The sequence below is a fragment of the Phascolarctos cinereus genome, unplaced genomic scaffold, assembly GCF_003287225.1.
Source record: "Phascolarctos cinereus isolate Bilbo 61053 unplaced genomic scaffold, phaCin_HiC Scaffold_726;HRSCAF=1367, whole genome shotgun sequence".
Classification (NCBI taxonomy): domain Eukaryota; kingdom Metazoa; phylum Chordata; class Mammalia; order Diprotodontia; family Phascolarctidae; genus Phascolarctos; species Phascolarctos cinereus.
This window is the reverse complement of record NW_027556098.1, coordinates 416,928,209-416,955,837: the sequence shown is the minus strand read 5'-3', so window position 1 is coordinate 416,955,837 and position 27,629 is coordinate 416,928,209. Positions and strand designations below refer to the sequence as shown.

General features: G+C 41.4%; 1 protein-coding gene across 3 annotated transcripts in view; it reads right to left on the bottom strand.

Moving 5' to 3' along the window:
* LOC110219992 (uncharacterized) overlaps positions 1 to 27,629 on the bottom strand; it is a 56,348-nt gene that overhangs the window by 13,094 nt on the left and 15,625 nt on the right. For 2 of the 3 annotated variants that reach the window (XM_078145932.1, XM_078145933.1), the window contains exons 2-4: positions 11,257 to 11,333; positions 5,688 to 5,814; positions 5,297 to 5,392 (exon numbers count right to left, since the gene is read on the bottom strand). In XM_078145932.1, the coding sequence (XP_078002058.1) occupies positions 5,297 to 5,392; positions 5,688 to 5,814; positions 11,257 to 11,289 (256 nt within the window). In that variant the 5' untranslated portion in view covers positions 11,290 to 11,333. Of the gene's footprint in view, positions 1 to 5,296; positions 5,393 to 5,687; positions 5,815 to 11,256; positions 11,334 to 13,548; positions 19,300 to 27,629 lie in introns of those variants that run through there. The other variant, XM_078145934.1, reaches the window with a different exon arrangement.

The following is a 27,629-nucleotide window of genomic DNA, read 5'->3' as shown; positions in this document are numbered from 1 at the left end:
CAGTGGACTTCTCTCAGTGCTCATCCTTCTTGGCACTGGCTGACCACTGACCCTGCTGGTCAGTGACTCCCTCCTCCTGGATACTCTCTAGTCTCCTGGTTCTCCTCTCATCTGTTCAAGTCTTCTGCCTCCTCTGCTGCATCTTCATCCCTCCTCTGCCCCCTTACTGTGTACACCCTAAGGCACCGTCCTAGGTCCTTTTTTCTCTCTTCTTAATGATCCTATCAGATTCCATGGGTTCAATTATTACCTTCATGCAGATAACTCCCAGATCTGTGGACACAGTTCTTAACTCTGGAGCTCTAGTCTCATCACAGACTTGTAGAATCATAGATCCAGAGTGGGAAGGGCCTTTGGAGGGTGGTTAGTTCAACCTTTCATTTTATAGAAAAGGAAACCAAGGTCCAGAATGCTTCAGTAGCTCTCAATTACAAAAGAAGGCTTGGCCTCCAAAGCTGCTCAGAATCTACTGCTAGTCTCTTTTTTTTCAGGCTGATTGCACATCATTTTCCCTCAGAGCCAGACACTCGGTCTTCCATCTCTGTGGCACCTGTTTTGTGTAGGCCACCTAGTCCTTGGAGGGGAGAGGAGGGCCATGTCGCTTCTTCCTGGCCTAAGATAAGAAATCACAGCCCGGGGGAGCTAGGGCCAGAGGCTTCACCTTGACTGTTGCTACTCTTTGAAGAACGCTCATCAGCCTCCTGATTCTGCAGGAGGAAGTGATTGTTATTTTATTTTAACCCTATGTCTTTTCTGATCATTTTTGATCCTATAGTAATCAAGTTGCTTTTAATTATGTTTTGTGCTCCCCAAGGATTTATTGTATCCTACACCTGGAACATGCTTTAGACTGGGCCTGTGATAATTCATGCCTGGTGTGCTCTCCCCCTTCATCTCTGCTTCTTGGAATACCTAGCTCCTTTCAAAGCTCAATTTTCTTTCAAGAAGTCTATATTATCAAAACAAAATGGTGCTGGCTAAGAAACAGAATGGTGGATCAGTGGAATAGATTAGGTATGCAATATATTGTACTAAATGACCATAGTAATCTAGTGTTTGATAACCCCAAGGATCCAAGCCTTTGGGACAAAAACTCATTATTTGACAAAAACTGCTGGGAAAACTGGAAAACAGTATGGCAGAAACTAGGTACAGACCAACATCTCACACTGTATACCAAGAAAAGCTCGAAATGGGTACATGAGCTAGACATAAAGGTGATACTATAAGCAAATTAGGAGAGCATGGAATAGTTTGCCAGTCAGATCTATGGATAAAGGAAGAATTTAGGACCAAACAAGATACAGAGAGCATTACAAAATGTAGAATGGATAATTTTGATTATATAAAATTAAAAAGATTTTGCACAATCAATGCAACCAAAATTAAAAGGAAAGCAGACAACTGAGGGTAAAGTTTTTACAGCAAGTGTCTCTGATAAAGGTCTCATTTCTCAAATATATAGAGAACTGAATCAAATTTATAAGAATACAAGTAATTCCCTAATTGATAAATGGTCACAGGATATGAACTGACAGTTTTCAAAGAAATCAAATACATCTACAGTCATATGAAAAAATGCTCTAAATCACTATTGATTAGAGAAAAGCAATTACCACCTCATACCTGTAAGATTGGCTAATTTGACAAAAAAGGAAAATTATAAATGTTGGAGGGGATGTGGAAAAACTAGGACACTGATGCACTGTTGGTGGAGTTCTGAACTGATCCAACCATTCTGGAGAGCAGTTTGGAACTATGCCCAAAGGGCTACAAAACTCGCATACTCTTTGACCCAGCCATAGCACTACTAGGTCAGTATCCCAAAGAGATTTAAAAAAAGGAAAGGAGCCTATTTCTACAAAAATATTTATAGCAGCTCCTTTAGTTGTGGCAAAGAATTGGAAATTGAGGGGATGCTATCCACTGGGGAATGGCTAAACAAGCCGTGGCATATGACTATCATGGAATATTATTGTGCTATAAGAAATGGCAAATAGGATGATTTCAGAAAAACCTGGAAAGACTTACATGAACTAATAAAAAGTGAGGTGAGCAGAATCAGAAGAACATTGTACACAGTTACAGCAACAGTGTAAGATGAAGAACTGTGAATGACTTGGCTATTCTCAGTGACATAATGATCCAAGACAATCCCAAAGGACATGTCGTGATGAAACATGCTACCTGCCTCCAGAGAAAGAACTGATATTGTCTGAATATAGACTGAAGCATACCATTTTGGACTTTAAAGATCAGAACAAAAATGTCTTATAAGTTTGTTTGTTTGAACTCTAAAGTGAATGCCAAATAAAATGAACATTTCAAATTATACTATAGAACAGAAGAAGGGGGTTGTATATGAAATGCTGATCGATTACGTACAGCTTGTTTTTCTTCTTAAGCACATAATAAACTTATGTAACTTTCAAAGCTGCCTTACTTGTTTATGAGGAGCTAATGGCCAAGGTAAGTAAGAAGACAGTTGAACAACAGGGCCAGATCAGCTAGACTTTTGATAACTGAGGAGAGTGGCAGGTGTCAATACTGAACCAACGTTGATAATGAATGAAAGATGGTCGTGCCTAGGTCAGACACTACCTCTCACACTTACTCTCTATCGCCACGCACAAGTCCCTTAGGTTCTCTGGGACTCAGTTTCCTCATGCCTAAAATGGAGACAATAATAATACCTGGAGTATCTTAATCCCAAAGTGCTGAAGCTCAAAGGGGATAACATATGTAATGTGCTCCACAGACTTTAAAACATGATATCAAAATTGGTTACTAATACTATCACCCCAGCACTGGAGAAAGGAAAATATCCTGATTCCCAAAAGAGGTAAGAATGGAATCTCAAACCCATATGCCCCTGATCTTGGTCTCCAGTCCTGGAAAATTCTAAAACCTATTATAAAGGTATGATTAGTGAAAATCACAGCAAGGAAGCAGTGATCACAAAAGGCTAGCCAGCATTGCTTCATCAAGAACAGGTGGGACTAAGATTTTTGTCTTTTTTTTAAAGAGTAACTAAACTGGTAAATCAGGCAAATGCTGTAGATAGCGTTTGCCTAGGTTTAGTGGAGTTTTTGACCAAGTTTCTCATTCTGTTCTTAGAGGAAATGTGAGGTGTGGATTAAGCGGTAACAAAACTAGGTAGATTTGGAACTAGTGGAATAACTAGAAAGAATGGTAGCTCCTTGAGAACAGGGACTTTTTCATTTTTGTCTCTATCCCCGACACCCACCACAGGGCTAGGCACACAGTAGGCATTTAATAAATGCTTGCCAGTTAACTGATAACCATTAAGGTTTATGTCACCTCTGGAATTTGTCACATAATTTTATCATATAATAATAGATTTTGAAGTGATACCTGAAGATTTCAGAGAAACATGGGAAACCTTTTATGAAATGCCACAGAGTGAAGAAAGTAGAACTAAAAGAACGATACATACAAAGAGTCAAAGGGAGAAGGGAGCACCTTCCTGCTACAGTGGCCAGACCCCACAAAAGCCAGTGACCGGGGATAGAACGTCCAGGTGAAGGAACAGCAAATGGCCAAGCCCACCAGAAGCCCGGACACAACCTGGCCCCTAAGGCCCATCTCTGACTGTGTCTAACACACTTCACTGCATTTTGTTTGCAGCCCTTCACATTCCAAGTTGACACAGCAAAAAATCTGAAGGGTTACTTTTGAAAACATTCCTTCAAACTTTAACTGTTTTACCTCCCTCCTCACCTCCAACACCTGAAATCCATGGCTTCAGGGCTCTGCTCAAACACCACCACAGTGTATCTACACAAAGCCTCTTCTTATCTCTCAACATTCTGCACCTCTGTATCAGGTGACAGGGATCTTTCCCTCCTGGAATCATCTCATTTTCACCTCTCTGCATAAATACTGCATCACACAGAAGAACTAAGGCTTCTTTGTATCCTCAGGGCTTAGCCCTGATCCCTAATAAATGTTTACCTAGGTGAGTTGAGAAAGAATAAAAAAAAATTAAGTACTTATTATTAGCTAAGAACCATGGGGATACAAACAGACAAATTAAGACAGCCTTTGCTCTCAGAGACCTTACACTATAAATACGGAAGAAAACGTGTAAAAGAAATGTCAGCTGCCAGGCATGGGCAAAGGCCCAGGATTCAGGAGACAGATGAGATCCATAAGTTACACAGGCAGGTTGGATGACAGTGCCCAGGGACTGCTAGGGATAGAGGCAGGGCAGAAGGGCAGGCCTGGAAGACCTCAGGAGTCGATGGCAGGCTACATGTCATCATAAGTAACAGTTGTTGACCCTCATCTCATCTAAGCCATGTGAGCAGTCAAGCAAGCAAGAGGGAGGGAAGCCTGGCCCAGGAAGGTCGCTCCTGAGATCCTGGACAGATTCTGGGATAACCATGGAAGAGGATGAAGGGGGAAGACAAGGTGGAAAGGGAAGCCTGACAATGACAGATACAGAAAGATAAACATCTTTCTCTGAAACTGCGTAGACCAACAAGCAGAAATGTCAAACTGAACACAGTGGAAAGAGTCAGAAGACCAAGCAAGTGTTATGCTGACGTGTAAAAGGCAAGGAAGGATACTGATAAGCCAGATAGTGCCAAGATGATGACAAGCAGGATGGCTCATGATGATTAACGGGAGAAGAGGAACCTCCCATAGGGAACATCAAAGCCATCTTCTAATAGTTAAAGGGCCGTCATGAAGAAGAGGGACTGGAGCTGCGATACTTGGCCCCACAGGGCAGAGCTTCAGGCAGAAGGTACAAAGAGCTGGTGAACACAGCCCCCACTGTGGGCTGTCTGGAAGGGGTGAATGGGCTGCCTTGAAGGTGGTGGGCTCCACCTCAGTGAAGATATGAAAGCAAAGGCTGGACCCTTGGCAGGTAGGACACAGAATGACCTCTGCTTCTCTAATTGTTCTATAAAAGCGTGGGTTAGATTAGACGGCCTCTGAAGGCCTTTCCAGGGCTGAGATCATGTGATTCTTTCTCATTTAAGGTCTCAGGGCTCCAGGGGCCCAATTTATAAAAGCAGATGGTGGAGATGACATCTAAGGGCCTTCCTAGATCTACTATTCAGTGATCCTGGGGAAACCAGCTGGTTGAAGTAAAGGTGAATGTATATGAGAACACTCCAGTTGGCTAAACGCAGGCTTTCTCCCTGAGCCCGGGAAACTTTGAGGCATGGACCTCAGCCAGTACTTCAAAGACACTGCCCCTGAACAACCAGAAGACTGCAGCTCTTCCTTGCAGTGACTCCCACCTGCCTGGTTTTCAATCACCCACCTGGAAAGGTGCCCCCTGAGACAGCTCTCTCTGGAATCCAAGGTGCTCTTCCTCTCTCCAAATGGGAGATAATACCTGGTTTGTTAACAGCCAGTCCTGCTCAGGGGGAAGAAATGAGAAAGGGTTTTGAATAGAGTTGCTCTGGGTCCCAGTTTTCTCATCCATAAAATAAGGGTCAGGAATTAGATAATTTCTAGGGTCATCCCTTCCAACTCTAAATTTGGGATCCTACAAGCCCCAATATCGCACATATTCTGGAATATCCCTGCCCACCACACCAGCTGAGCCCACGGAAGTGAGCTGAGCCCTGGAGACACCACACAGCCTCTAGCAAATGAGAATGTGAAGCCCAGTAAGCAAATATGGAGTCAAAAAGGAAATCTGCCTTTACCCAGGGAGACCAGGTTCCTGTAGTTCTCCAGCATCACATCCTTGAACAAGCTCCTCTGAGCAGGGTCCAGTTGCCTCCACTCCTCCTGGGTGAATTCCACAGCCACATCCTTGAACGTCACTGACTCCTGAAACATTCAACAAATTCCTGGTCATTCAGGGATCCTCTCTCATACGGACCTCTGGGGTGACTAGAAGTTAGCCAGCTGTACCAGAATTATCCATAACAGTTCAGGGTCTGAGTATTCCCCATTGCTGCCTTGTAGACTCTCTACCTTCCTTCAGGGTTCAGCCCAAGCAACACTTCCTGTATGAGACCAATCCTTATCCATTCCTGGCCCCTCATTTCTAAGGTCTATTTCCTGGAGAAGTTAGTTTTTCTTTACCATGTATATATCTGGTATTTACTTATCGGGGCTGACGACACCCTCCTACCTCCAACACATAAGCTAATAAAGGCCAGGGCCATAGTCAAACAATTAACAAGTGTTTATTAAGCACCTTCGTACCAGGCACTGTGCTAAACACCACAGATACAAAAAAGAGGCAAAAGATAGTCCCTGCCCTCAAGGAATTTACAGTCTAATAGTCACTGCTGTCTTTATGGCAAGGATTTAAGGAGCTATTCCTTAGTTTATGGAAGGTTTACATTCTTATCAGAGAGAATATACAAATATACCAAAATGTTTGGATGCAGCCAAAGCAGTCCTTAGGGGAAAATGTATATCTTTAAACACCTTTATCAACAAAACAGAGAAAGATAAATGAATTGGGCATATAAATTTTTAAAAAGAGGTGGTCAGCAAAGTCTTCATTCTGGAGGTGGTACTGGAGCTTAGATCCAAAGGAGGACAGGCATTCTAAGAGGGGCAGATGATGAGGAAGCGCCTTCTAGGCATGGAGGAGTCTGTGAAAAGGAATGGAATGGGAGATGGAATGTTGTATATGAGAAACATTAAGAAGGCCAGTTTGGCTGGACCAGAGAGTGGGTATAGGGGGACACCATCTACTAGGCCTTGGAGAAGTTGTCTGGAATAAGGAAGGGAAGGGTTTTTAATAAAAAGGAGCTGGTATTTGCTACTGGGGGCAATAGAGACACCAGACTCTACTGAACTGAGGAGGGACAGGTCACAGTGGTGGCTTTGGAGTATTAGCTTTGTGGAGAATGTATTGGGGAAGGGAGGCAGATCAATTATTAAGTTGTTGTTCAAAGCATTAACTGAGTATCATCTACGTATTTAATTTTGTATTCAACCCTGTCAAGTAAGAACCAGAACAATTTAAACAATAACAATATTACTAGGAAAAGTAACAACTTTGAATAATTTTAGAACTTTGATCAACCACAATTCCAGAGGACTGATGATGGAAGATGCTGTTCACCTCCTGACAGATGAATTCAAAGTATCATTTGAGACATAATTTTTTGGATATGGCCAATGAGGGAATTTGTTTTGCTTTGTTATAAGTGATTTTGTTTCTCTTTCTCAATGAAGGTGGAATGGTGGAGGTGGGAGGGAGACACAGCAGATTTTCATGAATAAAAAAAATTATAATGCTATTAAAAAAGTATCTTTAACTCTGCAGCACATTGAAAGAGCAGTGCTCTAGCATTTAATGTTCTTCACAACTGAGCATTTGAGTCACACACTTTCACTTAGTTTGAAACCTGTTATTCACATCTACACAAAAGTAGTTGGACTCTAGCTTGCTGTTTTGGAAAGATTAAATTGGGAAGTACTACATTTATAAAACCATAGGCACTAAGGAGGACCCCAAAAGCTTTCATAGCAACAGAAATCATAGACAGTGGGAATATCCAGAAGCTACCCAAGGTACAGGAAGAATTAAATCTGCATAGTTTAGGTGGCATACTTTATATAGTCTTTTAGAAGCTTCCTTGGAAAGATTCAGGACGATGAGCCAGTGACCTACATAATAAGTTACTGGGTCCTTCAGTGAGGCAATTAAAAGACCAAAGGGACCTCGTTTTACTTCTCCTTATCATCATTCTTTTAAAAAAAATTATTGAATTTGTTTTCATATCACTTTTATTTCCAAATAAATAGCTCCTCCTTCCCCAATTCAATGAGCCATTCCACGTAATTAAGAATAAACAAGAGAAAAAAACAGTTCAGCAAAACCAATTAACATATCAGCCAAGTCTGACAATGTTGAGGGCTGCTCTTAAGAGTCCGATATGGGTTTAAGATCCAGGACAGTTTGACCTTTGCCCAGGCTTTAACCCAAAGGGCTCTCCAAATCTCTCCCTGCTAGGAGGCTCCTGAGACATTCCTTCTCACTCTTTGAACCTTAGATTTACATATTCACTCCTCTGTACAGGCGCCAGGAAAAAGCCTTGGAATTTACAACCCTATCCAGGAACTCTGATAAGGAGGAAATATATGTTATCACATCCTTAGCAGATGTTTCAGGGAGTGTCTCACGGGAAGGACTCTTTGAAGTTAGGATGGATTTTCTCTACGTACCCTGTACCCTCAGAAGAATAAACTGAGTCAGTTCTACTGCTCCGCCTGGCCCATGTCTTCACGTTTTATTTTGCGCCTTTCCGTTCAGTGTACTATCTGGCTGCGGGCAACATGACAATATATGCAATATTGTACAAATAGTTCAAGGAAAAGGAGACTCAAGTCTGACCAGAGGTCAGAGGTCTTCTTTCAGATTCAGATCCTGAAGTTTCTTAGGTCAACAAAAAGTCTTCTTTGCCTCCCTGGAAAATAAAGTCCACTGTAATCCACCATGGTCCCTTTTCTTTTTCTTTTTTTCTTTTTTTTTGGTGAGGCAATCAGGGTTAAGTGACTTGCCCAGGGTCACACAGCTAGTAAGTGTCAAGTGTCTGAGGCTGGATTTGAACTCAGGTCCTCCTGACTCCAAGGCTGAAGCATGGTCCCTTTTCAATGCAAACACTTCTTAGGAAGGGCTAAAGACAAAACAGTGCTGAACTGTCTATGCACAACAGAATATTGAGAAATAAAAGCCCTCAGAAGAAATTCTCTATCAGAACAACTTGTCACTTAAAGAAATCCAGGGTAACAGGAGCCAATTATACCCTGCAAGGTGAGTGACAAGTTATAAACAGCATCATTCTCTTGATGGAATCAATATTCTGGAAAACTATCAGCCTTAACCCCATGTGTATAGGTTAGGACACTCTGTGTTAACACGAATTCTTGGGTATTCTGTAATCCCACACCATAAACAAAAATAGAGATAAAATAAAGAAGAAATGGAGGAGGGGTATAGGGAATCAGAAACAAGTCAGGGCCTGACATTCAGATAAACCCCGTCCAGGTCCCAGGCATTGGAGGAATATCCAAGCCTACTAGTTTAAGTGAAGCTAAATCAGAGTAATTAAAGAATTCTGTTGGTTGAAAGAAAGTTGTGCAAAATGTCTTCCCCTGAGTTTTTGCTAGGGAAGGAAGAGACAGCAGAACCTTTACAAACAGCATCACCTGATAAATAGGTGTCCAAATGGAGGTTATTGCTGGGGAAGAAACTGACACTAGAATATGGTGAGAATGACCCCCAGAAAATAAAAGGAGGCTGTTAGAGACATCTAGGCTCTTTGCACTTCTGGCACCAGCCACTCTGTGTCTCCTCATTCTAGGCTACTCTGGTCCCCTATTATACTGACCACCATGCTCCCTCTTCATCTTCCTCCATCATTGGCCACAAAGTGTTTCAAGCTATGCCTCATTCCCTACATCTCCCATCTACATCTTTCTTACTGGTTAGCCAACCCTGACCTTAAATGCAGTTGTGTCTTCAAGCTGTTTCCTAAACTCTCAGATACATCGAAAATGCATAAGATCATACAAAAGGGTAGCCTGATGTTCTATATTGCAGCTGGGGGATGGAACTTGTAGCACTGACTACAGAACTGATGCCAAGGCTTTGCTTCTTCCCTCTATCCACGCTACTGGGGGCTCCTAGAAATTACCAAGCTTCTGTGCTTTTATTTACCGGGTTGTCATTATTGTGATTTGTCTACAGCACTCCTCCCCACATCTTACAAATATATATTTAAACTACTGAGAAGACTCATAAATTCTCCATACCTGAAAGACTCACTTGAAGAATCTGGAACCCATTCTGGAGCAGAACCATTTAAAGAATAAGCTGTGAATGCTATCACCTTTACCTTCATATATCCATTCCCAAGTGCCACCCTTCACCCTGCTAGATAACTTCAGCACTTGGTTGTCATCTCCTGTGTCTGTCCTGCTCTTCTCTGTATCTTTGTTCACTTTGACATTCACAACGTGCCACTAAGAAGTCACATGGGTCACTGCCATTCCATTTACCCGCCCTCACTCCACAATGAGCTGCCAGAGAGCATGGTCATGGGCTGTGCATCACCGCTGCTGTTTCACGCCTAAACATCTCAAACTGGATGGTCCCATTTCTCACCCCAACTTCTTTTGTGACTAGCTCTCTCACTCTACAACATCCATTATATCTATCTTGCATCCTCACTGATACCTCAATTTCCCCATCAGCACCCACCATTCAGGAAAAATGCCTTCAGCTTCTCCCTAATTTTACCTCCTCTGTGATCTGGTGTCCTTGGTCAACTACTTTAAATATGCTTCAGGTATGTCCATCTTCTTCTTTTCAATACATTCCTTTAGCCCACTGGTACTTGGTTTCATCCATAATGTTGCAGAGATCTCTCTTTTATCAACAGACCACAGCTCCTACAACTTGCCCTCTCATACCTCCCCCTCTACAGAAGACATTCCTGCTTCCAATGCCCAAGTAATAATAATAAAGTGGAAAAGTTAATAAAAAATGTGGAAGTGCTATCATTGAGGAACTGAAGCAGACTTACTCAGGGTCACGCAGATATTAAGTGTCTGGGGCAGAATTCAAACTCTTATCTTCCTAACTCCAAGTCCAGCATCATATCCTTGGACCCATCTAGCTGCCTCTCATAAATCTGCTCTTTGAAGAGGTGGAAATTGAATACTGTGTTCTTTATGGTTGTCTATATTCTGAGCACAACTGAACTCATCTCCTACCACTGCCTAAAGTGAACTGCCTGCTACAAACAACCCAGACTTCATACTGATTCCAAAAGATGCTGTGCTATCACTCTTCCCCAGCTACCCAAAACCTAACTATGCCCAATGCCTAAGTCAGAGGAGTCTTCAACGATCTTTCCTTGCTCATCTGTATCTTTCTCCTAACTCATATAGTACTTAATCTCTTCATGAACTGATTTTAGCACTTCAACAGTAGACATTACTGGAAACAGCATGAGTAATGCATATTAAAGAGTTAGTCTTGATCTAGTCTCCATAATGAAACTCAAAGCTCTTTATTTGAAGGGGCAGCCACATATACTTATTTTTCACCCCTTACAGCATCTAGCTCAGTACCAAGTACTTAACAGGCATGATTGTCTTGACCAATGAATTGAGGACTGGAGGAAAAGAAAGCTAGAAAAGTATAAAGCAATAATTATCAGGTAGAGACTCTCTCTCTTGGTTTCCAATACATAAAATCAAGGTTTTAATTATTTTGGTCATGAAGAAACTCCAACTCACCTGAAAGCTGGTTGGGGGGCCAATAGGGACCATTTCCTTCTCCTTTTAGAAAACAACAGAGTTCTCAGAAGGCAGATCTGGGAAGGAGAGATCAAGCAGGAATAAGGCCAGCATTTTCTTATTACTCCCAGCACCAGGAAGAATTCATGGGACCATGGATTTTGGGCTAGAAGGCATTTGAGTGACCAGATCACCCTGTTCCACACCCCTCCCCACAATTTTCAAGTGACAAGACTGAGACTCAGAGGAGCTCCATTTGTCCAGGGTTAGACACGCAAGTAGTTCACAGAAAGCCCCTCTCCTGCTGCTTCCAGGACAAAGGAAGCTGAGACAGACCCACCCTGGCTCCGAGCAGCCAGCGCCCCATCCCCTCTTCTTTTTCCTCCCCCCTCCTCCCAGACTGAGGCTCAGGGGCAGGAAAAGGAGGAGGGCTTCTGGCCAGGTCAGGTCCTCCAAAGGCCGCCTGGGTGCCCCTGGTGCTAACCGGGTGACACTCACCAAGGAGGGGCAGATTGCTAAGTGCCTAAGGGAGAATAGATGAAAAGAACTGGAAGTCTCCGGAGATTCTTCCTTCCAGTTGCTCTCCAAGGTACCAGCTGTAGTTCCTACGTGTCCACAGCTGCAGACCTACGCAGAAAGACCCAGAGCTTTTCCTGGACTTGTGGGAAATGTGGTCCTAAGGCCAGGGAAAGCTTCTGCGCATGTTCCTAGACTGTGCCGCTTGGGAAGAGCAGTATTATCTCTCCCCGCTCCCTACTCCACCCCACCTATACCTGAGGTCCCAGCAAGGCCAGGGCTCCAAATATTTTCTGCGCTGTATTGTTATTTTACTTTATATTTTTCCCTTTTGTTTTGACCCAGCTTTTATTTCCCTTAATGCCCCTCCTCCTCATCTCCAACTCCCTCCTCTCCCCCCAGGATACAGAACAAAACAGGTAACTAACTCCATTTGACAGCATGGCCACAGCCAATATACACAAGTCTAGGACATCTGTGTTCCCCCACCTCCCAGTGTGAGGAGAACCATCTTTTATCTCCTTACAATTCCTTGGTAGCCAGTGGTATTTTAGCAGTATTCCTTACATTTTGGTGCTTATATATATGAATATACGTGCTTAATATACAATGATTGGATCTTTAGATCAAGACAAAAATATTTTTCAGAAAAGCCGGGGGACTATGTTCATCTCAAAACTTCTTCACCAAATATAAAACACCTTTGAAACCCCCCCTCCTCCCCCAAGAATAAGAATGGGAAAGGCAGGAAAAATAATACAGAGAAGCAAAATTAGATCCACCTGGGGAAGGGGAAGGACCACTGGACTGTAGCTTGAACTGCGAAGACCCAGGACTGGTGAGTTTTCTCCTCTCATCACCTTCACCCACACTCCCCTGTGGACACTATAGATGAAATGCCTTCGGGAGAATTAAACTGGATATCACACTTATTGAGGGAAACATTTCAATGAAAAACAATACAGCTAGCTAGTTAAAAACTAGGAAGTTGGTCCAAAATATCCCATGGGCAGGGGGGAAGGAGAATAAGCATTTCTGTAGCACCTGCTATGCGCCAGACACTGTAGCCGGCATTTTACAAATACTACTTCATTCGATCCTCACAACAAACCTGCTGGTAGGTGCTATTATCATCCCCATTTTACAGCTGAGCAAACTGAGTCAAACAGCAGTTCAGTGGTTGTCCAGGTTCATATAGCTTCTAAGTGTCTGGGGAAGAATTTGAATGCAGGTCTTTCCCCCCCAGGGCCCTACTCCAGGCCCAGAGCTCTGTCCCCCACACCACCTACTTACTGCCTCTACCATGCAACAGTAAGTGGGGAAAAAAGCAGGAGGAAGCTGATGGAAGGGGGAATAGCTAGTACTCTGGCCCAATTGTCTCCTGGATAAAGCCTCCTAGCTCTTCCTCTTAGTAGCCTTGAGAGGTTAAAGGTCCCCACACAATTCCCCTACTGCTAGCCACCAGTGACCACTGCCACAGTTCCACTTCACAAATTAACACCAACCGGCTTCTACAAAAGGGCAACTAGGTGGTTCCGTGGATAGAGCGTGGAGCCTGGGATCAGGAAGGTATGAGTTCAGACACCAGGTGTGTGACCTTGGGCCAGTCACTTAACCTCTTTTTGCCCCAGTTCTTCATTTGTAAAATAGGGACAGACTGGAGAAGGAAATTGCAAGTCATTTCAGTATCTTTGCCAAGAAAACCCCATGGACAAAGTCCATAGGGTCACGGAGTGTAGGACACAACCGAATGACTGAACAAAAACACGACAAAGCTTTTACAAAGGGATATTTACTTTAATGATATAGCAATAACTGAAACACAAACATTTCCCTGCACATACATCCTGAGAACATACTCTCTCCAACACCACCTTGGTTCCCACGGAGAGTGAATTCAGTTTTAACTGTTTCAACATATCACTGGTCCCACCCATCACAACCAAAAGGAAGCAGGGGTTGGGGTGGGGGGGATCACTACTGGCTAAGCCCTTGTCTCAGCTACTGCTGGGCTGGCTCTCAAAGGTTGCTCTTGAGGGCCTCAAAGCTGGACTGGCTGGCCACAAACCCTGACACAGACTACTGAATGGTTCATTCCCCTGGCCTTTCAACACTCAAAATCATAGCCTCCAATTGTACTTATTTCTAAGGAAATCACAAGCAAGGGCAGAGAACCAAGGCCATGTGTCTGTCTGTGTCAGATGAAGAAGGTCTGAGGTCTCTTTCCTCACAGTATCATCTCTCTCTTCCTACCCGAATGCCATCGGGTAGCAAGAAGTCACCAGAAGAGAAGGGGCAGACTGTAGATGACTAACGCCTTTTGGATTCCCCCCCAACCCCAAGGTCCAAGTATGAAACCAAAGTGGCTCCTGGTTACCTCATGGTCATCAGACTAGAACAAGTCACAGAACATTTACACATGCTCTAAAGCCCTTACCAATGACAGTGGGACAGAACTTGCAGAAGCTGTTGTTCCCTGGCCTTGGAGAACATGAAGAGGACAAAGAAAGGTGCCTTCCTGGTCTGCAGGGAGCAGGAAGGGATGTGGGGAAAGGAAGAAAAGGGGAATGGTCAGAACCAGAAATCCGACCGTCTAGCTCTTAGAACTGGGATGGCCATTCCGTTCATGAATGATGCTTCCTGTAGTGAAGGGTGTAATGGGGCAAGTCCTTTTAAAATGGCCAAATGGTATGAGAACAGGATGTCCCAGTAAGTATCCAGGTTCTTTTTATTTGTGTATTTTGTTGTTATACTGAATTTTATTCTTCCCTTTTGTTTTTCCACAGACTCATCTCTGCTTAATGCTCCACCCCCATGCAACACTGAAAAATACTTAAGGAAAGCCAATCAACCAAAGAGCGAAGACAGAAATCAAGTGGTTGTGTAGTGAAGAGACCTGAGCAGCTGTTCTTCTGCAATCAAGGGCCTGAACGAAGCTGTGGATATAGAAATGTGTGACATCTCTACAAATACAGAAATCTCCCGAAGTGCTGAACCTTATCACATCAGTGTTGAACATAATGGCTTATGGTTGTTCAGTCATTTCAGTTGTGTCTGACTCTTTGTGACCCTTTTGGGGCTTTTTTGGCAAAGATACTGGAGATATTTGCCATTTCGTTCTCCAACTTATTTTATAGATGAGGAAACTGAGGCAAATAATGTTAAATGACTTGCCCAGAGCCACACAGAGTCTGAGGCCAGATTTAAACTCGGACCTTCCTCTGATCCAAGCCTAGCACTCTATCCACTGTGCCACCTGAATATAATGGCAGATATGGTCCATTTTTTATAACCACGCTGTATGATTTACAACTCTTAAAGAATGCCCAAAAGGTCACCCACAATGAAGTTAGCCAGACTCCAAACCCAAGAAGAGGGTTAGTAAAGATGTACTTGTAAGACATTATGGGGATCTCCTGATCAACACAAAACTATAAACATATAAAAAAGCTGTCTGATGTTATACTATTAGATACTAATATTCACTCTCTCCATCTCAATAAATTTTATATGTCCTTATCATTCTGTTGGGGGCACTAGTATGGTCAGAGCATAGCCCTTACTTAAAGGGAGGCTATTATACTCCTGGTATGGGGACAGCTAAAGGTATCTCATCTTTTTTTTTTTCCCCTGGAAGCCCTAAAGAGTGGGTGAGTGGACCATGGGGTAAGTGACTGACTGAAGGTGGGGATGATACTTACATTCTCCACAAATCAAAGCAGGTTAGTTTTCCTAGGAACACATTCAGTTTCAGATGCCCATGGGAAAGATGACTCGTTGGACACAAGTCAATTTTCTGATTCTAACAGTGGTTTTAAGTTTATCTCAATTGCTATCAGTATTCTTTCAAAATATGCCTGGACAGAGGGTCTGAAGGTAGGACAGCTATGAAACTATTCCATACTCTCAATGTTTCACATGGATAGGATGCCACAGAAACTCCAGACAAACCATAGAAAATAATATTTGAATAAGCCCATGAAGAAACTTCTACTTCCAGGCTGGGGTGGACAATTCCTGGAGAAAAGCGAATGGGACAGAACCCAGGATGGTGGAAAGAAGCCACTTCTTATTCCCTGGGTTGAGAGAGAGGGGGAAGTAGCCAGAAGGAGCCCTAGAACAGGATGTCCCAGTAAGTATCCAGGTTCTTTTTATTTGTGTATTTTGTTGTTATACTGAATTTTATTCTTCCCTTTTGTTTTTCCACAGACTCATCTCTGCTTAATGCTCCACCCCCATGCAACACTGAAAAATACTTAAGGAAAGCCAATCAATCAAAGAGCGAAGACAGAAATCAAGTTTAGCCTAACAGTGGACACCACACCCCAAAATAAATTTCAAATACATACAATGAGTATACATAAAAGCTCATATTATAAACAAATTGCAACAGGGAAGGAAATACTTTTCACTACAAGAGACAAGGAGATTAGATAAGAGATCAATCAATGACTTGAAAAAAGACATAGTTGTTAATAAACTCTTCAAATCTGCAGACAAGAAAAATCTGAGATAGCTAACGTAGTGGATGAAAGTCAGAGTCCAAAAAAGGCTGAAAGGCTCAAGCAATGGGCTGAATATAATAAGATAAAATTCAATGAGGAAACTTTTAAAATGCTATGTTTGGATTAAAAAACCCAATCAACTTCACTAGTATAAGATAGGAGAGGAATAGATAGAAAGCAGCTGTGAAAAATAATTCAAGGGTCTTATTGGACTGCAAGCTTAGTGTGATGTGACACTCCAAAAAAGGTACCATGACTTTGGGCTACAGTAAGAGGGGAATAATTTCTGGGAGATAATAAGTCTAGTGTATTCTGCCCTTGAAAGACCTCATCTGGAGTACCAAATTCAGCTCTTGGCACCAAGATTTAAGAACACCGATAAGGTGGAGGGTAGCCAGAGGCAGGCAACTAGGGAACTGGGAAGTAAATACACAATTATTAAGCACTATGTGTCAGGCACTGTGCTAAATGCTTCACAAGCATTCACTCCTTTGATCCTCACAACAATCCTGGGAGGTAGGCGCTACTATTATTGCCACTTTACAATTGAGCAAACAGGCAGATAGCCATCACGTGACTTTCCCAGGGTCACAGAGCTAGCAGTGTCTGAGGCTGGATTTTAACTCAAGTCTTTCTGACTCCAGGCCCAGTGCTCTCTACTACCCCATCAGGTTGCATCAACTAGAAGAGTTATGAGCCACGTTAAGTTCATGACAAGAATCAAGGGACAGAGATGGGCATGGAAAAGACGCGGGAAGCATATGATCGTTGTTTTCAAGCATTTGAAGGCGTCTTCATGTGGAAGAGGAATTAGCCTCATTCTGGTTGGTCTCAGGGGGAAGAAATAGAGGAGACAAACTGAGGCCCAATGTAAGGAAAAGACTTTTGACAACTGGAGCTGCACAAAAGTGGTGATGGGTTCCCTCTACTTGGAGGGTGTATGTTAAAGTGGGGGTTTATCTCATTTATGGATTTGGTCTAGATGGCTGCTGAAGTCTCTTCTGACTCTCAAATTTTATGACTCTGTATAAAGGTGATCAATTGTAAAAAAGAGGCAATTTTGATTACATAAAATGGAAAAGGTTTTGCATAAGCAAAATCAATCCAGGTAGACTTAGAATAAAAACAGTCAATAGTGCAGGGAGGGGAACTGAAGCAAACTTCTCTGATAAAGGACAAGTATGCAAGATCTAGTCCAACCCCCTCATTTTGGAGGTGAGAGAACTAAGGCCCAGTGAGATCAGGTGACTTATCCAAGGTCATACAGGTTATAAGTTACATAGATGAACTTTGAACCTAGGTTCTCTGACTACAAAGGCCATTTCTCTCCAGTGTAAATGCTTTCGTGTTTAGTAACATCTCCAGACAACCTGAAAGATTTCCCTATATTCATCACAAATGGATTCTCTCTGGTATGAATTCCCTTTTGTGCAGAAAGACGACCATGCTGAGGAAATGCTCTCCCATACTAGTTACGTTCCAATGTTATCTCCAGTAGAAAATCTCATCTTTAATGAGTTTTCCATACACTCGTAAGATTGCCCACATTCATTACTTTCAAAAGGTTTCTCTCCAATATGAGCACTCTCATGGTCAGTAAGAGTTCTGAGCTGTTCCAAGGCTTTACTACAGTAATTAGATCCAAAGAATTTCTCTTTAGCATAAAATCTCTTATGCTCAGTAAGGTATCCACATCACCTAAAGGATTTCCCATGTACATTACATTACACAGGTTTTTCTACAGTATGACTTCTCTTATGGGTAGCAAGGTCTCCACTCCACCTAAAAGCTTTCCCACATTCACTACATTCAAAGGGTTTCTCTCCAGTATGAATTCTCTTATGTGCAGTAAGCTTTATACTCCTTCTAAAGCATTTCCCACATTCATTACATTCAAAAGGTTTCTCTCCGGTATGAATTCTCTTATGCACAGTAAGATTACCACTCTGTTGAAAGGATTTCCCACATTCATTACATTCAAAAGGTTTCTCACCTGTATGAATTCTCTTATGTTTAGTAAGGTATCCAGAACACCTAAAGGATTTCCCACATTCATTACATTCAAAAGGTTTTTCACTGGTATGAATAATCTTATGTTTAGTAAGGTATACAGAACACCTAAAGGATTTCCCACATTCATTACATTCAAAAGGTTTCTCTTCGGTATGAAGTCTCTTATGTCCAGTAAGGTGTCCAGGCTGTTTAAATGATTTCCCACATTCATTACATTCAAAGGGTTTCTCTCCAGTGTGAATTCTCGTATGTTTAGTAAGGTCTCCACGCCACCCAAAAGACTTCCCACATTCATTACATTCAAAGGGTTTCTCACTTGCTGGACCTCTCTTATGTTTAGTCAGGGCTCCACAGCACCCAACAGATTTCTCACATCCACTATATTCAAAGGGTTTTTTCCCAGTGTGATTTCTCTTATGTTCACTTAGGTCTCCAGACAAGCTAAAGGATTTTCCACATTCATTATACTGAAAGGGTTTCTGTGCAGTATGAATTACTGGATCATTCGTAAAGGATGAGCCGCTGCCAAACACTTTTCCACATCCATACAATTTTTCTTTAGTATTTTTCTTTTGATGTTGAATAAGGTCTGAATGGCAACTCCATGGCTTTCTACATTTATGATATTCATAACTCTTTTTCTCAGCTGAGATCCCATTCAGTTTATTTTTATTTAAGCACTGTTTGAAGCTTTTTCCATGTGTATCACATTTATGCAGACCTTTCCCCATAAGAACTTTGTGCTGTGGAACCAGGACTGACTCCAGACTAAAGCCTTTTCCAAAGGCATTATTTATCTTAGCATTAAACTTGGAAGCTTTCCTGCGGATGACTTTCACTTGCTGGGACTGTTTTTCATGCTTGCCATTCTGTTGCTCTAAGTTAATATCACACTCCCACACTTCTGCAAACTTGGAATCCCAGGGATTCTGGAGTGTCTCTCCCACAGAAATGGGGAGCTCTGGAGCTGCCTCTGTTGTTGCACACCTAATCTCTGAACTAAGGTGCTCTGAAAGAAAAAGTAAAAGTGTGAATATATGAAATATTTTCTGGGAGGAAAATGCTTTAAAATCGGCTCTAAATTGTTTTTTCTACCAAAAAATTACCAACAATCTAAAAATAGTAAACTATTTAATAAAGAGCATATGGTAGGCTAAGACATGTGGTCTCCATGTTTTAGGCTTCGTTCTGCTCTTTACTAAATCATTTCAACTATCCTAGACTAAATGAATTATTTTGGAGAACAGAAAAACTAATTGTATATTTCATAACAGAACCACTGATGATAATCTATAGAAAAATGTCTAAATTGTTTCATGTGCAATCATTTTTTATATATTATGATATGGAATCTTGTTTTATCCCATAAATTAAAAATAAAATAAAATTTCGAAAAAGAAAAATGTCTAAATTAGATAGGCTAACATCTGCTGAGCTGAATCTTGATCAAAAATGTATAATCTAAAAAATGATGTTTTCCAGGTTGTTAAGAAAGAAAATGTTGACCACTAATACCCATTATGAGTATATTAAGAACACTTTCAAAAAAAAACAACCTTGTACTTTTTATCTATCACATATTTCTCTAAATTGTCTAAATAATTACCTTGAGAGATTTTGTCAAATGCCTTGCTGAAATTTAGATTCCATCATTCAAAAATCAACCAGTCAAGGGACAGCTAGATGGTACAGTGGATAGAGCTCCAGCTTTGGAGTCAGGAGAACCCGAGTTCAAATCTGGCCTCAGACACATGACACTTACTAGCTATGTGACCCTGGGCAAATCAGACAAAAGGTTGTTCATTTGAGACTTCCCCTAACCAATAAAATCACAGGTCCTGACTCATGGAAGGCAGGCTGATCAACTCTACAGATGACACAAAGCTGTGTAGGATTGCTAATACTAATAGCTGACACCAGGCACTGTACTAACTGCTTTACAAACATTATCTCATTTGATGCTCACCAAATCCTAGGAGGTAGAAGTTATTATCCCCATTTACAGATGAGGAAACTGAAGCTAACAGATTTAAATGACTTGCTCACAGAATTAGTAAGTATCTGAGGTCAGATTTGAAGTCAGGTCTTCTTGCCTCCAGGCCCAGCGCTGGACTCACTGAGCCACTTAATTGCTAACACATTAGAAGACACTGAATTAAGATTTCAAAAATTCTCCACTACTCAAAAAACAGGCTATTTGAAAAAACTCATAAAATTCAACCAGAATCAATCCTGCAGTTAGGTTCAAAACATTATCTAAATTAGTACAAGATTGGAGAGCTGTGGTTGGATAGCAGGTTCTGTTCATAAGTTTAATCTGAATGAAACTAACATCATGTTCTGTGGACACATTAAAGATACCACACATATACGGAGAGAGACAGAGATAAAAAGACGGAGAAAGAGGAGACAGACACAAAGAGAAAGACACAGAAAGACACGGAGAGAGGATAGAGAGACAGAGAGAAAAAGAAAGACATCTTTCTATGTCTGTGTGCACATGCCAGAAATTAAAAAGATTACTGTACTCTGTCCTGGTTAGACTACATTTGGAGTTTAATGTTCAGCTCTGAGGACCACATTTTAAGAGGGATGGAAACTGATTGTTATGTGTCCAGGAGGACAGTAGCAAAATAGTGATTTAGTGTCTGGAGACCAAAGTAAACATATTTAGCTTGTAGAAGGTTTGGCAAGGGATAGGAAAGCTATATTGTCACATAGAAGAGAATGCGTTAACTCCCTGGAGTAGTAGAGGGCAATACCATGCTTTGGTTCTCATAGGTGTATTGACAGGTCTCTGTGTAAAGGAAAGAACACGTCCAAGAACAGGCAACAGAACCAGGATGGGCAGCATAGAGATGAAGCTACCAGAAAAGTGCAGAGACATTCCAGAAAGTGGCATCAAGTGACAAATGATGTTGTTGACCTCTACCACATGCCTCTGTGGTACGTCTATTACCCTGTCCCTTTGATGTGACAGACAATCACAGAACTTCAGAGCTGGAAAGGACATTGGCAGTCTTCTAGTCCAACGAAGACACAAAGACAATCCCCAGTACGGCTCACTGACAAGTGGTCACCTGGTCTTTGCTTAAAGTCATTCAGTGAGGGGACACCGCTCTCTCCTGAAGCAGCCCATCCTGTACTTGGGGAGCTCTAAATGATACAAGTCTTTGGGGTTTTGTTGCTTTTTCTCCCCCTGACACAAAGCCTCAATTTGTCCTCGACAACCTCCACTCTTGCTGCTCGTTCTACCTTGAGGCCCAATAGAACCAGTCTAGCTTTCCTGTGAGTACCACTCTGTACACCCTGACTGTTCTTTTTTCTAGGCTACACATCCCCGTTTGCTTCAGCTAATCCTCCGATGGCACGGACTCAAGATTCCTCAGTACTCTGACTGCTCTCTCCAGCTTTCCACCACCTCTGTCGTGTCCAGAAGTAGGCACAAGAATACAGGGGTCTGAAGAGGGAAGTGTGGCAAAGACCGTCAGCTTCTCACCAGCTCCTGAAGCCAGGCCCTCCCTGCTGCCTGAAACCACAGGAGGAAGACAAGGCAGCACAGTGGACAGAGCACCTGACCTGCAATCATTAAGACCCAAGGTCACCCCAGGCCAAGTAGCTTCAGCTCTGCTTGCCTCAGTTTTCTAACTCTAAAATGGGAATAATAATAGTACTTACCTCCTATGGTTGTTGTGAAGATCAAATGTGTAGACTTGATCGTGTGACTTCCTAATGCCTCCAGGATAAAACAGTAACTCTTCCATTAGCTTTGAAAGCCCTACACAACCTCACTCCAACCTATCTCTCCAGCCTCACTGGGCATTATTCCCCGTCTCACACCATTACTCATCCAGACTGGTTTTCTCTCTGTCACACATGAAACTTCACCTCTTGACTCTGTCTTTGCAATGGCCATTCCCTCATGCCCGTAATGCCCTCCCTATTTACCTCTGCCCCACAGAGTCCCTATTTATAATTCTATCTATCTATCTATCCCTCCAGATAGATATAGATATACATAAAGATGGATATCTATATGTATGCGCGCGTGTGTGTGTATGTATATATATATGTGTGTGTGTATATATATACACACACACACACATATACACATACGTACACTATATATACATATATGTAATGGAAACGTGTACATACACATATGTGTGCATGTGCACATGCAGATTTGTATCTAACTTCACGTCTGTGAGGTACATAATTTCATATATACTTGTCCTCATCTCCTTAGAACATAGACAGACTCACTGTAAGTAGGGATTTTCACCCTTCATGTTTGGATCTCCAGTGCCTGGCATATGGCAAGCATTAGTGAATACCTGTTGATTAACTGGCCATGCCAGAGGAAAAAACTAGGAAAAAAAATGAGAGCTATGGGAGAAAGAACTGGAAAGGGAACTAACAGCACGGCACAAGAGTGCAGAACCTTACCCAAGCAAAAGACTCCGTGAAAATCAGAAATGACCAAACAGAAGTTACTGATGCCATTAGACAAGAATTATTAAAAACAAAATAAAAAAAAAAGAAAGTGTAAGGCACGCTGCCTCAAAAATAACTAATCCAGAAAACAGATAGAGGAGAGATAAGTTAAGAATCACTGGACTACCTGGAAGCCATAAACAAAAAAAAGGGGAGGGGGCGCCTAGGTATCATATTTCAAGAAAACTGCCCAGTTATTTTAAATCAGAGGAAAAAGTAGAAATACAAAGAATCCACTAGTCACCTGCTGAAAGAAAAACAAAAACAAAAACTCCCAGGCACTGTGATAAGTCACAAGGACACAAAAAAGAAGCAAAAGACAGTCTCTGCCTTAAAGGAGCTCACAATCTAATGAGAGAGACAAAAAGCAAACAAATATGTACAAACAGGCTATATATGGGATAAAGAGAAAACAGTTAAGAAAGAGAAGGCATTAGATGTAGAAGCAGATGGGAAAGGCGTCCTGTAAAGATGGGATGTCAGTTGGAACTTAAAATAAAACCAGGGAAGCCAGAAGGTGTCAAAGAAAAAATACACAAACAGGCACAATGAAAGAATTCAAATACTGAGGAGCCACAGTTAGAATCACACAGCATCTAGCAACCTTCACTACACAGCTGAATACAATATTCTAGAAGGCAAAGGATACAGACTTACAAGCAAATATAACTTACCCCAAAAAACTGAGTGGGAATCCTTCAGGGGAAAAAAATGGGCCTTTAATGAAACAGAGAATTTCCAGCTATTACTGATGAAAAGACCAGAGATATATAAAAACCATGAAATACAAACAGGGAGGTCAAGAAAAAGAGGGGACAAAAAACTGATCAACACAACAACCATCCAGGATTCCAGAGGGTTCATGATGAAACATGCTACCCACCTTGGGACAGATGAATTTAGGCTATAGACTGACACATCTGGACATAGCTAATGTGGGAATTTTTAATGCCTGACTATATACATCTATTATAAGGATTTTGTTCTTCTTTCTTTTTCAATAGGGAAAGGAGAAGGAAAAGTTAAAGGAGGAAAGGAGAACTGAAAAGTTAAAATTAAGTTTATTAAAATAAAGGTAATTTGAATTAAGCTAAGACTAAGAGGGAAATAACCAGGAAAAAAAAAATCTTTGCAGCAAGTTTCTCTAATAAAGGTCTCATTTCCCAGACATATAGGGAAGTGATTCAAATATATAAGAATCAGAACCATCCCCAACTGATAAATGGTCAAAAGATATGAACAGTTTTCAAAGGAAGAAATTTGAGCTATCAATAGCTATATGACAAAAAGCTCCAAAACACTAATGATTTGAGAAGTGCAAATTAAAGCAACTCTGTGTTTCAAACTCATACCTCTTGGCTTGACAAAGTTTACAAGAAAAGGAAAGACAAACATTGGAGGAAAAAAGCACACTGATGCACTGTTGGTAGAGTTGTGAACTGGTCCAGTCATTTTGGAAAGCAATTTAGCACTATGAGATGGCTTTTGACCCAGCCATACAACTACTAGGTTTATACCCCAAAGAGACCAAGGCAGAGGGAAAGGACCCATATGTACAAAAATATTTATAGCAACTCTTCTTATAGTTGGCTAAGAACTGGAAACAAAGGAGGATTCGCCAGGGGAATGGCTAAACAAATTATATTATAAGCATGTAATGGAGTATCATTGAGCCATATGAAATGACAAAATGGATGGTTTCAGAGACACGTGGGAAGACGTAGTGAAGTAAGCAGAACCAGAACAATTTATATAATTATTACTATAAAGATAAACTTTGAAAGAATTCTGACCAATTATAATTCCAGAAGACTGATGATGAAGAGTGCTACCCATCTCCCAACAAAGTGGTGAGAAACTTGAGATGCAGAATAAAACATATATTTTTAAATAGCCAAAGTAGGAATTTGTTTTTGCTTAACTGTGCATATTTCTTATAAGAGTTTTCTCTTTTTTCTTTTCCAGTGAAGGAGAGGGTGAGGTAGGGAGAAAAAATAAATGACTTGAAAAAGAAAAATTGAAAAGAGACATTAAATAAAGAAAAAAAATTATGATAGAAAAAGGAGAAAAAAGCTGGCAACAGTTTGACACATATCCTGATTTGGGAAGAGCAAAATATAAAGAAGTCAAACAAAAAAACAGCTAAGAGCCTAGAGACTTCCTTTTGATAAGGAAGTAGGTCCAGTTGGGATGAGAAAATTTCAAAAGAATTAAGATTATAGAGATTTAAAGAAGAGTAATTGCAATGTATAAGACAAAGGGAGCTGTCTAAAAAGACTGATCATGATGCACGATGATAACCAAATTAGATTTTGAAGGAAAACTGAAACAGAATAAGTTAACGCAGGATGAATACAAAAACCTGGTACAATCTCATCCAGAGTATCAAGTATGCTGAAGCTCAGAAGGAACTAAGATTGGCAAAGAAAGCTATGGACAATAAAAATAGTTTTTTAAAAGCAATATACTGGAAAAAAGTAGAAGACCAAAAACAGAAAGGATGGTTGCTCAAGATGGAAAAATAATAAATGAAAAGGAGAGTGAAGGCAGAATTACTTTCTTTGGTAAAGATCTTTGTTTGAAAAGACCAGAACAAAAACCTTAAAATCTGATGACCAAGATAAGGAGACAGTAGAAGAGGAACTTAAAGAGTTAAATTCATCAAAAAAAAACCCTAAACCCTCAGTTACTGAAAAAGGTAGCAGATGTAATTGGTGGGTCACTATTGATGATGTCAGGAAAATGGTGGAACATTTCAGCCCACAACGATTCATCAAGATTGGATTTTTTTTCTTTTTTGCAAGCATCATTACATTGGTAAATCAAGTGAATATTATACATACTATTTGCTGATGTTTTGACAAAGTTTCTCAAGTTATTCTTATGGAAAAAATAAGATGTGGATTAGGTGGTAACATAAGTAGGGATACTTGGAATTAGTTGAATAGTTGGACTCAAACATGGGTCCATGGAGAGTGGAAAGTTTCACAGTGAAGTACTTGGGGATCTGTTCATGGTAACATGCTATCTACCACTTTTATCAATGATTTGAATAGGGACAAATGGAAGACAGACAAACTTGCCAATGAGAGAAAGCTAGCTTGAACAATGAGTGCCCTGGATACTCATCCAGACTGAAAAACAACTTGGAATGGTTAGAATTACACATTATTTTAATGAGATTAAATTTTGGGGAATATACTTGTGATTTCATTTCTTGGCAAGAAAATTCCCCCAAACAACACAGTTAGGTACCTGCTTTTACACTCTAAGAGAGCTGCTTGAAGCCCTGAGTAATTAAATGACTTGTCCAGGATGGGTTAAGGAATACATACAAGAAAGGAACTTGAGCCCAGCTCTTCCGGTCTACCAAGGCCAGCTTTATTTAGTGGACCATAAAGCCTACATAAGATGGGTTCCGCTTCCAGGAGCCAAGATGGCGGAGTAAGAAATAAGTCATTCTTATCATCCCTTTTTAACCTCTGAAAGCCCAGAAAATATTGCCCCAGGAAAAACCCTGGAACAGCTGAATCAGCAGAAAGATGGGGTGCAGAAATCCTGTAGTCCAAGAAGCTTGAAGGATTAATAGGAAAGGTCCCTCTTGCCCTGAGGAAGGGGGAGCAGTACAGAATGGGAGATGTCCCAGCAAGCTAGCAGAAAGCCCCACCTCAGCACACCAGGGGAGATCTTGAACCCCAGGTGGTGGAGCAGGCAAACAACCAACACCAGGGCCACTGAGTGACTCAGTGCAGGCAGGGGAACCAGTGGAAACTGGCTCAAAAAACCACCACGCGTCAAGGTATTCTCTGGCAGCCAAGTCTCCTGGTGCCTCAGCAAAACTCTGGGAAGCACAACTCCAAGAGGGAAAGCCCCAGGTGGAGAAGCATCCTGCAGCAGCGAAACAATCATCTGCAAGGAGCTGAAGAAAGTGCAAGGCCCGGGTGAGCAGGCAACCTCCAGAGGCCAGACTACCCACTCCTACCCCTAGAGCTCCAGCGTTGCTGATTCCAGCTCAATACCAGGGAAGTTGCCAGAACCCTACAGCCTCCAACTGCCAGCATCTGAGGCCCCAGTGCACAAAGCCAGTGACCAGGCCCCAGGCTCCTAGCACAAGAACCTTGGGTCACTGCCTTCTGCTCTCCAAGGAGAGCTCAATTTTTTTAAAGGCCAGAAAATAAACCAACACCATGAGGAAAAAGAAATGTACCACAGATTCTTATTATGGGGACAGTGAAGACCAAGGCAGAAATTCTGAAGAGGACAACATTGTCAACTAACCCACTTCTGAAACCTCAAAAGGGAATATAAACTGGTCTGAAGCCCAAAAAGCCTTCTTGGAAGACCTCAAGAAGGATTTTAAAATTCAACTAAGAGAGGTAGAAGAAAAATTGGGAAAAGAAATGAGAGGTATGCAAGAGAGAGTCAATAGCTTAGAAAAGGAAGGAAAAAAATTAACTGTAGAAAACAAGTCCTTAAAAAATACCATTGGTCAAATGGGAAAAAAAGTACACTGAAGAAAACAAGTCCCTAAAAAATACAATCGACCAACCGGAAAAAAAGTACACTGAAGAAAACAACTTCTTAAAAAGCAGAATCAGCCAAACGGAAAAGGAGGCACAAAAACTCACTGAGGAGAAGAACTCCTTAAAAAGTAAAATGAGCCAAATGGAGAAGGAGGTACAAAATCTTAACAGAAGAAAACAATTTGTTAAAAATTAGAATTGGGCAAATTAAGCCTACATAAGATGAAATTTCCTGGAGATAAATATAATCTTAGTCTTGGTTTTAAAAAGTGAACTTTATATTCCTAAGATGATTAAACAGCAGTTCATCCAAAAAAGA